The sequence below is a fragment of the Branchiostoma floridae genome, chromosome 3 (genome assembly GCF_000003815.2).
Source record: "Branchiostoma floridae strain S238N-H82 chromosome 3, Bfl_VNyyK, whole genome shotgun sequence".
Lineage (NCBI taxonomy): Eukaryota > Metazoa > Chordata > Leptocardii > Amphioxiformes > Branchiostomatidae > Branchiostoma > Branchiostoma floridae.
In genome coordinates, this window is record NC_049981.1 from 21331704 (window position 1) to 21347334 (window position 15631).

At 43.5% G+C, this 15631-nt stretch overlaps 1 protein-coding gene across 1 annotated transcript in view; it reads right to left on the reverse strand.

Moving 5' to 3' along the window:
• Window positions 1-7853: 7853 nt before the first annotated feature.
• The window catches only part of LOC118412149 (PR domain zinc finger protein 8-like), a 23625-nt gene continuing 15847 nt past the window's right edge, over window positions 7854-15631 (reverse strand). Inside the window, exons 3-4 of the mRNA XM_035814853.1 lie at window positions 13143-13371; window positions 7854-10649 (exon numbers count right to left, since the gene is read on the reverse strand). Coding sequence (XP_035670746.1) covers window positions 9067-10649; window positions 13143-13371 — 1812 coding nt within the window. The 3' untranslated portion in view covers window positions 7854-9066. The remainder of the gene's footprint in view (window positions 10650-13142; window positions 13372-15631) is intronic.

The window sequence follows — 15631 nt, forward strand, 5'->3', positions numbered from 1 at the left end:
CATCCGCAATATGGGATTGAGAATGCTTGTTGGATTGCCTGTGCGCAAATTACCGGCCGACTAACGATCGCTGAAAAGCGATGACAAAGCCATTCTGGTGGGGCTGAGACCATCGAAGTTGACAGCACCAATATGGCTACAGCCGTCTGTAGTCCTTAAAGGTGGGTTTACACCTGCGTATATTTTCATGCCGCATGAGTTCCGTTTTGGAATTTTTCGACATTTTGGCTAATTTCTTCAATACGCGGCCGCACGCACAAGTCGCACCTCTATCGCATCTGAATCGTCTTTAGAAAGTTTCACGTACGCAGGCAAACGAAAATATACGCCCAATTCGTCTGATAGTTTTGGACATGCACAAAACTATCATTCGTACGCAGTTTGGTGCCCAAAACGTTATGGATGCGCAATACAGTGGTCCCAAGTCGGTCGATTGCGCTATGAAGACGCTACATGTTTGCGCTTTACACGCAGTAATACGCGGAAATCGCGGTAATGCGAGTACATGGCGTTCTTACAGCACAGACACAACGCACCATGAGCGACCGTATAACGAATGCACACATAGATCACGATTTAGTACCGTGCGTTCTGCGATCGCTTTGCGCATACTACGCGTACTGATAGCGTGATCGACGCACACTCCAGATTTGGAATAAATACGAAGGTGCATCTGACTCCAGACAAAAAAATCATCTCAAGATGTATATAACTTTATTGCACGCCAATTGTTTGAGGTACAAAGTATGGCATCTACATAACTACAGTGCTATAACTTAACTTAAGGCTTATCTAACTAATACAGGAGTTGTAGTATGGGATAAGTTTCTTACAATCATTGGAGGCTTTTACAATCATTTGGGGAATTTCTAATATTAATGTCTAAACCTTCTTTGATATATTTTCCTATATCTGCCATGCAGGGATTGTCACATGTCATTATGTATTTCAATTTGCACTTCAGGTCCATTTGGATAAATACTTGTGTACAAAATGACAGCCTTCTGTATAGAGAATTGCGTATATCGGAATATTTGGGACATACAACCATAAAGTGATATTCGTCTTCTATTAGCTCTGGACAGAATGGACAAATCCTCTGGTCGATAAGGATTTTTTGGAATCTTCCGGTTTATGATGTCAGATCCAGGCAAGGACCGACGAATTTGTACCGGGGGCATGGAGAGATGGTCACAACTTGCAGGACACCATGAATGCAGGACACTGGTCCCAACAGAGCCTCCAGGGACGGGAAGATGTAGAGGAACCTGCTCAAGCACTGGGTCAATTTGTGTGACACACGTGCCATTTTGTGTAACAGATATTTGACTTAATTTGCTGATAATGGCACTTTTTTGTGTGTAGAACCACATGATATAAAGGTGCAATATAGAGCCATATTACAACTTTGAAAGAGGGCGTAAGGTTTCATAATTGTTTAATTTACGTGTTTGATAAAGATCTTGAATACGTTTTGTGGTGTGTATGGGTGTGATTTTTATAGTAGTTGAAATACTAAGATGATAGGGAAAATCATTAAGGACAAAGTGAAAACAAGCACAATCTTAACAGTGAACATAACTTCTTAAGGTAAATGATGGCCCACATTTCTGTAAAAGCACAGTGTCACTGCTTCACTGCTTCCCAAATGAATAAAAAAACCTCTTCACTGTTTACTTGTCAATGTTCTACTTGCACTCAGCCTGTAAACAAAAGCATACGTAGTACAAAGTGTTCTTCTAACAAAAATACTCTTTTGGCAATGCTCGCAAACAAAAGTATATGTAACAGAAACTGTTCCTCTGACACACCTGAAATGCGTTTGGAATGCAGTTAGCACCGGGTGCGTCAGGCATGCAGTCGGTAGACGTTGTGTGCGTCCGGGAAACGCCCAACATACATACTCCATACGAATCTATTCGCAGTACGGAAAATTTTGTTGCGCATTTCAGTTGCAATCATACGCATCTCATGCGAAATGAAAACGCTGAAGTCGTAATTCAAACGCCAGATGGGCTCGACGTACAATTTAATTTATTCCAAAAAAAATCCAAATGTTGGGCGTTCGGCTGCGTATTGACAAAATTTCATGCGGAAATCATGCGCACTTGAAAATATACGCAGGTGTAAACCCACCTTAAGCTGGGTTCACGCGTGCGTGTATGTTCAAGTCCGTGTGAGGTCCGTATGGAAGTTTTAGCCCTTACCAGGCTCCACAGGATGATGGGAAAATGACAGACATTGGACAAATAACGTTATATACTACCCAAGCAGAAGAAGAAGAAGTTTAAGCTTCGGTTTTTTTTTACGTTTATTTGGTCGCTTTCAAAATAGCAAGCCCGACGAAGACGACTAAATAAATCGATTAAAAAACAGCCGGAACCTAACCTCTGCTTGGAAATACAAGTAACGTTATAGAGATATAACTTGCCAGAGTTAGCTGGGATGTAAACAATACTCCTCGGACAGTCCGTCTATATTCGAGTCCGTATGAGGTCCGTGTGAAGTTCTTCGCCTCTATAATCTACCAGGCTCCACAGGTCACTGTAGATATAGTAGAAATTGGACAAGTATAGATGTATAACATAGGAGTGTGGTTTGGGACCCGGGTAACTTGTCTGGCACATATCCGTCTATATTTACCCAATTTCTATATTTTTTCCAGCGACCTTTGGGGCCTGGTAGACGTTAAGACTTCCATACGGACCACATACGGACTTGAATAAATATACACAGATGAAACTCATCACTCTTTTTTCCTTCACATTCTGTGTGTTTTGTTGTCTTTTATATTATACTTATATTATACAGGAGGCCTCTGTTTGGAAATGTGACTAGCATAAGTAAGAGGCAAAAGAGCTAAAGCCAGGTATGGTCGTTCTAAAAGAGAAAAGGCCAGGCCATAAAGGAAAAGATCAGTTTAAAAATATTTTCTTCGGCATTCGGAATGATAGAAAAAAGACAAAGAAAACATGCAATTTGAGTGGAAACCGCAAGGAGCGCGGTCCAATAAATGTCTTTGAAAGAGCTTCTTGAGATATCGATGTTTAAACCAACCAACAAACAAACAAACAACGAAAGAAAAACGCCTTCAAAACATCAATTTCCACTGACAACACACCAAGTTCAACATTCGGCCTCAATATCGAACGCATACTTCCCAAGTAAAGGTTTTGACGCCTTTTAAGCGTTTGTTTTGGGGCTTTCTATATTAGCAGGTTTTCTTTTTGTTCGCCTGACAAAAAAGGAAGCTCAACAAAACGCCTAAAACGAGACCGAAACCAGACGGAGCATATATAACCTCCTCTTGTAGAGTACCGTACATACGGCCTGACTATCTCTTTCCCTTGACAATACATCAGTATGAGTATCGAACATACACTCTTCAAGAAAAGGTTTGTGACGTCTTTTAAGCGTTTTGTTGGGCTTTCTATTTTGTCATGAGTTCTTTGTTTTTGCCCGTCAAACCTGAGAAATTCGAAAAGCTTGACAAAAAAACTTAAACGATTGACTAACCTCTGCTTGGGGAGTGATAAACATACGGCCCGACTACCCGTTCCCCCCGCCTGTCCTGACCATGTGCGCTGCACGTATAATATAAATACCCGTGGATGAACGCCTGCTTAACTCCATTTTCCCGAAAGATTGACGAGCCCGCCAATCCGTCCTGCTCCGCGAAATTACAGGGATAAACTCTGAATGGGCGCTGGCGTCCCGACGTTTGTGTTCTATATACATTCATAGATTACTGCACGGGGCAAATTACTGGGATAAAGTGGTGAAAATCAATTTCTATTGACGTCCGGAATGCAAACTTCGGCGTAGTGCAGGCAGGGCGATATTGCGACCTTCCTAACATTACAACAGCTACGAACAGTACAAGGCGATACTTACGGTGAAAGACGTCGCAATTTCTCAGGATGTCTTTTGCTTTCGTGTCTGTTCAGAAATTATATCCAAGATTGAAATGCTTAATTTTGTCTTTTACACCTGGAGGCATGCTTGTGGATCATAATAGGATAATTCATTTGCTTTGTGGTCTATTTGTATATTCAGATAATAGACCACAATCACGATATAACCAGTCTGTTCTTACATACGTAACATGGTAGGTTTTCTATTTGTTTGTAACGAATAGCAATAGCCATAGGGCAAACATTACCTCATCCCTTCAAACAACACTCGTTAGATCGGAGCAAGCATTGAGACATTAGAGTCCTTACATTTCAGGATGACGTCAATGAAGGAGGCCATGTAGGTTCCCTGTCCACTAGACTGCGATAGCTGAGCAACCGTACAGCGACTAAATTGGATTTGTGTGACTCTTGATTTCATAATTGGAATATGATGCGATATGTATAAGTATATTCATTAGATAATTAGTAACAAATGATTCGTCTTTCTTTATCTTTGGAATTCTGTGAGCAATCTGTTAAATCTTTGGTCGCTCAGTCATGTCGCAGCCTCAAGTCAAAAGTGGGTGGCAATTTTGGACTCAAGAATGTTAGCTCGAGCTCCCCTCGTAGGTTAATTACTAATTACCATGATATCTATGAAAGTTGTTCCCTTTTAACGTGCTCGAGGTACATTTTTGAACATGCACTGGACCCCCAGCGCTAACCGAGATGCCCTAATCAGTATCGAACCTGACTTTCCCTCTTATGAACTATTTGGAAATAGGAGCTCAACTGTGAGGCTGCCACTAGTTGAGCCACATGGACATCCCAGTGTCAGTGATCATAACGTTATATACTGAAAATATGTTCTCGGGAAATTCTAGCTTGTAAGAAATAATTACGGGCATCTGGTTTCTAGTCATGGGTGGATGCCGTTTGTTTGGGCTTTTCATATCGTAACTTGCGTATCCATCAGTTGACGCTTCATTCTTTGATTTATATTGACATAGCTAATACTTATTTATCTATTGATGCACGTGCTTATGTAAACGTTAATATGAAGAAGTAGTTTGGAATGACAGAAGCAACATGAAATAAGTACGTTATGACTGAGGTAGAGATAATCCATTTTGGACGTCAAAGAGTGAATCAAACGAAAAGAAGTCCGACATGCAGCACACCATACCCGTCTATATGAGCGAGGTGTGAATGTTTAGAAAAGTCGTGTAATATTGTTGTCTGTTCCTAGAAGGCGCTACACAGTAAGATATGAATATTTTTTCTGGAAGTTCAAGCTTGCTTTGTCAACATGAGAAATGGACACCTACTGCGCAATATTTCAGTTGTGTTTTCAATATTGTTCACGGGTCTACATATTGTTAATAATTTGACACTTCCGACGTAGCTCAATAACAAAATCTTTCAGAAAAGTTCAACGTGCAATGTTTTAGTTAAAGTGATATTGACCTATATAGACATTTTCCCTTCTTAATCATAGCTTCGTCCTGAAGTTTTTTGGGAGGATGAGAGATATTTCTTAAATCTATCTATTGGACCGTGCTGTAAGTATTATAAATATCCCCATCATCGTTTTAAATATATGTGTTTGGATTTTTCAACCTCCAGTAGAGATATTCTGTTTTTGATCATGGTTAGCAATACCTGTCGTCCTTTCGTGACACAAGCACGTTTTCCAATTCACTCTCATTCATGTATTTCTCCATTGTATTGGAAAGATTGCTATTTTTTCCACTTTTTATCCACTGTGTTCTGCTGCTGCAGTGGTCTGGTCACTCTACAGCTGCAATCAGTCTTTCTTCAGCTCTCTTCACTTCATCCTGTTTATCACAAGCTTCCTTAGCTCCCGTAGTTTTCTTATGACCGCTATTGTTTTGCATATCTATCAATGGAGTGGATCCTTAATCACGGTTGAACATACCTGTCGTAAATTGATGACACAAGCAAAGCTTTCCTGTCAAAGGTGCTAAAATGTTGTTACTTCCCAGTAACTGTTATAGTCCATAAATCTATATTTGTAGTTTTTGATCACCAATTTGGTGGCGTTATGTTCTTAGTCAAGCTTAAAGATACCTGTTGTCTTAGCATGTGTTGGTATTCCTGTTGTCAATTAATGCCAGAAGCGAATTCACTTTCGCCTACATGGCTCATCTGTTCAAATTGCTAAAAAGTTATTTTCTCATTATCAGTTCACATGTCCATGTTGGGAGTTGTTCAATGTGTTCTCACCCACGGTTAACGGTTTCTGATTCACTCTCATTCACATAGCTTAGCTGTCCATGGTGCTGATAATGGTGTTATGATTGCATTATCGTTTTATATATGTTTGTTTGGTTGTTTTTAATCACCTGAAGTGGGGCTGTGTTTTTATCATCTCCATGAGAAATGGAGATATAGTTTTATATGTGTTTGTCCGTGTGTCTGTCTGTTTGTTTGTGTTTCCGGATATTTGTGGTCAGCATAACCTCTACATTGATTACGATGATATTTGATATGTGGGTAGGTGTTAGGAAGACGAAGGTCAATGTCAATTTTGGTATGTGGCCTTGGTACTGCAGTAGAAATTACATTTTTGTATTTTTTGACCTGGACATACTATGGTCTTTTCACGGTTAGTGATATCTGTGGTGATAGTTAATTCGTCTGATTCAATTTCATCCACTACCTGTTTAACCTGTAAAAGAAGTGACACACAGATATCGTCGAATATTCTGTTTATTACCCAGACACATAAACAGCACGTTCCAGTTATACTGGTAGACTCGGGACCGGGAGAACGATCCGACACCATACTGTTACCGTGTAATACTGAGTCATTTTGGAAGCGCGGTAAGTTGTGATGGGGCGACATTAAAACCCATGATCCACCTATGCAATTTCCCGCTTGGCTAGGACCGTAATAGCGCTACGATGGGAAGATTTGCCAGTATGGCGACCGATATGAACAAATCACACGCATGACAGCCTCAATCGAGACGGCCCAACGGCATCTTATCCCCGTATTTTCCAAACACAATTCCTTCTGGGATTGCAAATGCATGACATGTTCTCCGGAGCAGGGCTTGTTGGCGCTCTCGCTCGCAATCAGCCCTGAACCACGTCTCCTCAATTTGACGGGCTGGCGTGTCAAATTCCTATGAAATTAAGGTGGGCACATCATCGCTAACCTTGATTTTTACTCGGTGCTTATTTCCCTGCGTGGCGACGGAAGAAGCGTAGTCTGTCGAGAGATAAAGGGCAGAATCCCGGATCAGGATTACAAGGTGTCAGTGCAGGGGTCGGGACTTCGGGAAGATTAATTTTCCAGTCCACTCACGGGGAAAAACCCCGCCGCAGTCAGGAGGGCCCGAGTATCTGAGGTGATGGTTTAATACTGTCCACACGATCCGCCCCTGCCCCGACCTTTCTGACTCTTTATGAAGCACCCTCTTCTTCATTTTCTGAAAGGTCACATATTGCCTCCTGATCGTGACAGTCCAGACAGCTGAATATGTCCTGTCTATCGCCCAAATATCACCGGCACAGATAATGCGTTCGGACCAGCAGCGGTCACCTTTTGCATGATTGGAGAGTGTAAGAAGGATAGATATATATGAAACGGCGACGGCAGCGCTTTGCGCCTTTGACCGCACATTGAATTACATCCACGGCACTGCACGGCTAGGTATCACGAGTCTTAGTTTCCTCCAGAAGACTAACATAGAGACGGCTACGTTACCGAGGTCTGGGGGAAAGTCACGGTGGCACATCTACTCATACTGTCTTACAATGGTTTAAGTCATCACCGAAACTAAACAACTATGGGCCCGGTCACATAGGTCGTGCGATCGTCGTACGATTTTGATGCCATGGGATTTTCAAGCTTTCTGTGACAGAACCAACTATCGACATGGATCCAAAACTGCATTTTGTGTACCAAGATAGTTAAAATTTGCAGGAGACGTACATTTTTGTCCTCCAAGACAACCAAACTTAGCCATCGTACGACGATCGCACGACCTATGTGACCGCGCCCTATGTACTACTACTGTTACAGCAAGTCGGACCGGTAACAGCTTTGTGATAGCATATCATGACCAGCAAGTAGTGTTGCCCTTTTCAAGATAAAAAACTGACATATAAAGTCTGTGTAAATGTTAACAACGTTTTCACCATGATGCACAGCTAGCTGACGGCAGAAACAGAGAAACTGACATATAAGCGTGAGATGGTTAAACAGGCTTTCATTTTCTACCTCTCTGAGGGTGCTGATATATCTACCTATATATTTCCATTTTGACAGGCAAAGTCATATAATATGCTTTACGTTAACGTTACTGTCATCAGACGCACAGCAAGGTGCCCGAGCAACACATAATATATCAATGATTCCACATATTTGCATTTTTATATCCAGGATATTTTACAATCATACGAGAGATAAACACTTTGTACAAGTCTACAGTACATGATACATCACAACAATGTGTTATAGAGTCGTAGCAACTTCCTCCGATATAAAGACATCTGAGTTGGAGGCTGTGTCTGTGTTGAATGGTTTTCTGTGACACCCCCTTCTACTACCGTGGCGATCGAGCTGCGATCGCACTGCGACCTTAATTCTGACGAATCGCTCAACGGATTTCATAGATAAAGATGATATCTTTTAGGGTGGGTTCACACGTTTGTATATATTTAAGTCCGTATGTGGTCCGCAAGGAAGTCTTAGCCCCTACCAGGCTCCACAGGTTGCTAGAAAAAATAAATTGGACAAATATAGCCAGATAACATGCAAGCTGATTTAGCTTATCACAAACCATACCCCTCGGACAGATAACTCCTCCGGAATGTTATGTGTCTATATTTGTTTAATTTCTACTACTTTTACGGCGACATGTGAAGCCTGGTAGAGGCTAAGAATTCCACACGGACCTCATACGGACTTGACTAAAGACGCACGTGTGAATCCGACATAACGCTTTGTTTGTTTCTTGTGTTTTCAGTCATATGTTGACACTTAGAATAATGTTCCAATTATAAAATAATCCAATTCAGGCAATTTAGGTCGCAGAGAGGTTGCAGCGCGATCGCCGTCAAGTTGAACGTGGCCCATACTGCTGTTCTGTGGGGGATATCTTGGCAACGTTCCCGGATGTTGTCCCAGGTTGCTTTGTCATTGATGTGACGTCATGTGGCGCGACAGATGGTGTCGTTCTCGGAAGGATTCCCCGCACACGTCACAGCGCAACTTCTCCTCCCGCTTGCGCTTGGTCGGGTCCACCTCGGCCTTGTGGTGCGAGCGCATGTGGTACACCAGATCGCTCGTCATGCGGAAGGAAGCGTTGCACTTGGCGCACCAGTTCTGGGTGGGGAGGTTAAAGGTGACAGCGGCGGTAGGGGAGGAGATGAGAGGGGGGACGGGGACGTGAGGTATGACGGGGGGTCGGGGGATAAACGGTCTCGGCTCGATTTTGCCCATCCCCGGAAACAGCATCGGGGCTGGAGGTTTATCTGCTGCTGCGGACAAAAACGCCGGGCCGTCGAAGTCTCCCCTGGGGAGGTACATGGAGGGAGGGAGGTTAGCGTTGATGGGAGCCATGTTGGCAATGGGAGCTTTTATTTCGAGTGGGAAGTCCATATTTGTCACTTTGAAGGGGTTCAGCTCCGGTGGGTAGGACGGGCTGACTGCGTGGTGGCCTCCCGCTGTCCTTAGCGGCTGTGAGAAGGCACTGGCTGTCCCCCCGCTGGACGCCGGCAAAACTTGCCCGATTGAGCCCAGAGACGACAGAAGTCGTCCGGACGTAGAGCTCAACTTGTTAGAAGTGCCTCTCGACTCTGAGTCCGACTTTCTGTGCTCCGGTAAAGGTGGTGTGAGGTTCTCCTTCGCAGCCACGCTGGACGACTTGGATGAAGTGACTTCTGTGAAAGCGCTCTTGCCGTCATCGTCAGTGTCGCTGGAAGGCGTCAGGGGACTCCCTCCGTCGTTGGAGACTTGTCTGCCAAGGAGAATGTGTGAAGACGAGGAGGTGGTGTCAGTTTTTCTACTCTCAGGGCTGTAAGGTTTCGAGGCGCCGGTACTTGTCGTTTCTTCTTGGAAAGTCTGTCTTTCGGGAGATTTGTTGGTGATGAAGGGAGAGTCGGAAGAATCGCTGCTGTCGCTACGCGGTCTCTTTGCGGAGGAGACGTTCGCCATGTCCTTGCTATGGCGGGAGGACTGGAACGGGAAATCACCGTTTGGTCGTTTTCTGCTGCCATCACTAGGGCTATCGTTGCCATGACGTTGTGGGGACCCGGATGTGCCACCAGGCGAATGGCGGGAAACAGTCTCTGGACTCCGAGAAGTCCGCGGAGGGGGCGAGGTTCGGACAGTCAACAGGCTCTCAGTCAGGCTGGAGGACTCTGGACTTGTTGGAGCCGTTTTTCCTCCTGTCTTGCCGTGGGCCAGGCCGTTCGCCTCCTCCATGTTTTTGGGAAGGTCGTGGAAACTGAAGCCGGGTCCGGACTTGGACACGCCGGCCGGAGCCGACTTGAGCATGCGCGCCGTTCGCACGGCCAGGTCGATGTCCACGGTCACGGGCTTGGTCGTCATGGGGGGTATGGCCGCGGTGGATGACGGGAAGATCGCCGTCCCTGCCTTGCAGTTGGTCGCCGCAGCCGCCGACTGCCTCTTTTCACACTTGTAACGCATGTGGGCGCGTAGAGGATTAGGAAACTGGAACATCTTGCAGCAGTGGGGGCACTGATAATTCTTTTCCCCTATAAAGCAAATTAAAAATATGAGTTAGCCCAACAGTTTCCTTGTAAGCCGACCCCCACTCTAACCCCGGACAGCCTGCAACGCCAAGATATGAGACAAATTCTATTATACGAGGCTAAATTGATTGGGAGACGCAGATCAAGATGAGACGTATGTTGCGCACCCCGAGATCTGATGTACAAGCACCGACCGGGGACTAATTGAATTTCATAGTAGCAACATAAATAGGATCAGGAGGTCCCGGCTATTTTCCACAAGACGGGTTCAGGCAAGCGGAATGAATCGCGTCACCCGAGATAAGGGGATTTTGTGACTGGCTGTCATAACCTCGGTTTGTCACACGCGTGGCAGGCGTTTAATATCCTCACCAGCGGAAATAACCAGGGAAACCCTCTGTCAGTCCGCGTTTCTGGGGGCCGGGGCTCTGAGGAGGAGATTGATGACGTTTGAAATAACATACGTGTTGGAGCTATGCGATAAAGAGGCCGATAAATATGTAGGGATTGTGATCGCTTATTTCACGCCTACTCAGCGCCGGTAACTCCCACAAACTTCTGCTAACTAGTCAGACTTCAGGTGATAAACGGACAGTCGACAATAGCTCAAAAGATCGTGGCCATTCTAACTGGGTTATGGTTCTGAAAAATGTGGTGCTCTAGTAGAAATATAAAACTTATGGCGCATTTCTTGCAAACAGTCTCATTAAAGTAATAAAGAGAGCTTCTTAAAAAAAATCTAAGACTCTGAAACGCCAATATTTAATAGTAAACTTCTGCTAGTTATCTGTTAGCTATTCAGATTTGGGATGATAAACTCACATAGCTCAAAGGATCATGGCCGTTCTAACTGGGTTATGGTTCTCAAAATGCGGTGCTCTGGGAGGAGGAATTTCTCGACAGGAAATATCAAATATCTGATGCATTTTTTGCAAACAGTCCCACTAAATAATCATCATCATCATCATCGGTCGACGTGATCAAATGTAAACATGTTCGCACATGTTCGCACGCGCACTAAATAATAAAGACTGTCATTTTAAGACTCTGAAACGCCAATCTTTAACAGTAAACTTCTGCTAGTTATTTTGATTTGGGATGAGAAACGGACACTCGCCAACCAAAAAGGCCGACCTCACTTCTGCTAACTAGTCAGACTTCAGGTGATAAACGTACAGCCGACAATAGCTCAAAGGATCATGGCCGTTCTAACTGGGTTATGGTTATCAAAATGTGGTGCTCCAGTAGGGACTTCTCGGCAGGAAATGTCAAATATTCGGCGCATTTCTTGCAAACAGCTTCACTACAGTTTTTAAATGTAATTTTTAGACTCTGAAACGCCAATTTTTTATGATGAAAATCTGATAGATATTCAGGTTTGGGATGATAAACGAATCTTCGCCAACCGAAAAGGCCGACCTCTCTGGAATAGGGTTCGAAAAAAAGTGGTGCTTTTGAAGGAAGTTTTCGACAGAAAATGTAATATTTTTCGAGTATTTTCTGTAAACACTTTCACTAAAGTAATAAGGATACCTTTATAATTCATTATCATACTCTGTGAGACTTCTTAAAAAGTGAACTTGAGCTAACTAGTCAGATGTGAGTTGATCATCCACATCCGCCAAATCCTCAAAGGATATATAACAGCCATCCTAACGGTAATAATTTGTTTTCGAAGACTGGTTCTTTTAAGAGGAATACCTTGGTTGTAATCGTAAAATTTCTGGCAAAATTGTTGTATATACAGTCTCAGAGCAAGAACACGGAGACATTCTAAGCGTGATTATCACACTCTGAGACTAAGATCTTCAATAGCAACACAGTAACGTTACTAGCTAAATGGGATATTTTATTTACGTTGGCGGCGTCGTTGCGTGCAAATTGAATTTGTATTCCTCTTGACTTTATAATAGGGATGTCATGCAAAACATACAAGGGCGACTATTAAAAAGCAACAGAACACACAAAAGATTCGGTTTTTTATCGATGAAATTTGCTGAGCGCTCTGTCAAATTGCTCTGTTGCCGCGACGCCACTTCAGTGAGATACCCCCTTCAAGATGCCAGTGAGATCTTGCAGAAAAGGGCTGTCAATTTACCTCCACGCTACAAGTACACTACAGAAATCAAAGAGAATGGCTGATCCACATTCCGAAAATTTAAGGCTCGGTGCAAAACCCACCTCTTCTCATGATCCTACTTCATACTTAGATTTTTACCTCATGCTTACCTACCATCTAGTTCTCCTATTGTCATCCTGTCGGTATTCTATAGATCAATTTTCTCGACATTTTTGAAGATGCATGACACATTTTATGACCATTGATTATCTTATATTGTATTGTTATAATAAAGCTTATTGTCATGAATTTTGTGTATGTCCGTCTGCATTTTTGTCGCCGTTACCAGCCCAAGGCTGCCTAGGCTGACGCGTGTGACAAGATGTGTCATTGTCAACAAAGAAAGAGAGAGAGAAAGAATCCTGCAGCATACACACCAGCGATGAAGGAGGGTAGTATGTCGGGGATCCCGATATTGACGGCCCAGTCGTCGCTGTACCACACCAGGAGCTCCTCGTCCCGCCGGATGTGACACACCGACCGGAAGTACACCTTGCCTGCCCGCTGGAAAGCCTCCATGTTCTGCTCCCGCCTATCCCGGGCCGGCTGGATCAGACGGAGCCACTTCAGGGTTTCTCCTGCTTCTCGGCAACAACCAGGGTCCACCTAGGGACAACACAACACGTTAAAGATGTCAAATAAACGAATGTGTTATTCGCAAAATCATGCCCGAAGGCTAATTGGACGTACAGTCTCAAAGACTAGAAAATACAAAGATTAGAAAATAGTGTGATACAAAGCAATACTGTCTACTTGGCTTTCGCGTGTTTTTTTCCCTCACTAAAAAGGTTTTTGGGTGCCGTTTGTGTGTGTGTTCGTGGTATGGTATGTGTGTGTGTGTGTGTGTGTGTTTGTTTGTTTGTTTGTGTGTTTGTGTGTGTACAGACTATTTCAAGAAGATGTTTGGTTAATCGGAGTAAGATAACAAAGGTAAAGTTTGATAATCGGTCACCAAGTGACTTTCTACGGTACTGCAGCAGAACATCAGGTTTTGATATCTCGTGTTCTGGTAAACTAAAAAAAACACATTCTCCACCGCGAGTAATGTTGTGTAAGCTGAAAAAGGTCATCAATGAATGAAAACATCTATAGTACACTTAGCACAGACCACAAAAAAAGAATTGAAAACGTATACTATTATTAATATGCAAGTTTGTACGAGTTCAGAAATGTAGCATGTTGATTATACTTCTTTGTAATAATGAATAGTATTTGTAGGAGGTGTTTGTAGGAGGTATAATAGTACTGCAAGCAGTGATAAGAAGTAAAAGGGAACGGACTACGGCATGAATAAGGACTTACAGACAAAATGACCATAATGAGAACAAATCATATCATGTTCATTTATGTTTTAAAAGGAAAGAGGGAGGAGGAGACAGGCAGACAGACACGCAGATAAAGAGATAGACAGATTAACAGATCGACAAATAGATAGATAGACAGACAGACAGACAGACAGAAAGGCCGACCGACAGACAGACAGATAGAACTATCCCCAAAACGTATTGCAGTTGTTCAGAGTTATTCGTTTGCGATCGGAAAAGGCAAGATGTCAGTGATAGGTAGATGTCAGAGTTAAGTAGAAGGTAGCGTAAAGCGTAAAACAACACAATCAATAAAAGCTTAGGCCATTGGAAAATTTGGAGGGACGTGCGTTTGCCTTTATATATATACGTCACTGTTAGAAGAAAAAAATTACATTAATTGTGTTGAGACGTGACTAATGAATCTCTTCAACGTTTGGCCATTTTGTCGCCCAACTCTCCTGCCTCTACTAGACATAAACATCACACCCAGCCCTGATATGTTTGATGCCCACTCGCGGTATTGAGCCGGTATGCCGGCGGTATTAATATGGCAATAGATATTCCAATCACACCATACGCCTGCCATATATATGACCTATCCAATTCAAATCCATTATTACGGTGAAGTTGAGGACCTATATATGGAGAGAGGGGTCAAAGGAGTAAGCTTCGATGCTCGCACCGTAAATTTTCATTAACTTCATTTAATTAGGAGGGAATTCGCATGATACACTAAATATGGTATCCCTGACCTTCCCTTCAGAGACGAGTGAGTTTAGCTAGGGCGGGCAGGGAGGAAAATTCGGTCGGTGTCAAAGACCGCGAATGATGAGTATACAGGATTGAAAGGGGCCTGTATTTATAAATTACCTGCCGAATGATTAAACACATTTTTCAATGTCTGAAGAGGGGATGGATTTAATTTGGCCTGAATCCTCCGGGGACGACCTCAGCAGAGGGTCCGCATGAATGGGACGATATTGAGCGCGCGACTTCTGGCTTTGTTATGTCTTAAGGCAGAAGTTACCCCGCTTAATTAATTGAATGAAATGAAATTCGGAAAATTGGTTTCCGCATTAGAACATGGTGATCTTCTTATAAGTTCCATAACACCCGTATAATCAAGTTAGATATGGTTTCCTAATTACGAGCATCATCCCCTCCGGTTGGAGCGGCGTTTTGGCAAACGCCGGTTTACGCCCCGTAGTTAGCCTCAGTGCCATTTTCCAAACGGGGCTTTTTTTTTGGAAATAGTTTGGGGGGGGGGGGGTTCCCTTGACCATGTTCTCGGCTGCTTAACTCCAATTAACAACGAACAAACAAGCAAACAAACAGGCAAACAAACCCCCAAGTTATGAAAGAAAACCCCTACGTGACCTAGCCTCCGTTGCAGTCTCCGAACGGGGCTGTTTTTCTTTTTATTTTTTGGGGGGGGGGGGGGGGGGCTCGCGATTTTCAACATCGGCTAGGTTCCCTTATGCCGGGAAAGGGCGTTTGACGTGGAAAAGAGTTTGCCGAGGAAAGGAGTTTCCAAAGAAGTAAGTTTACCGAGGTAGGGA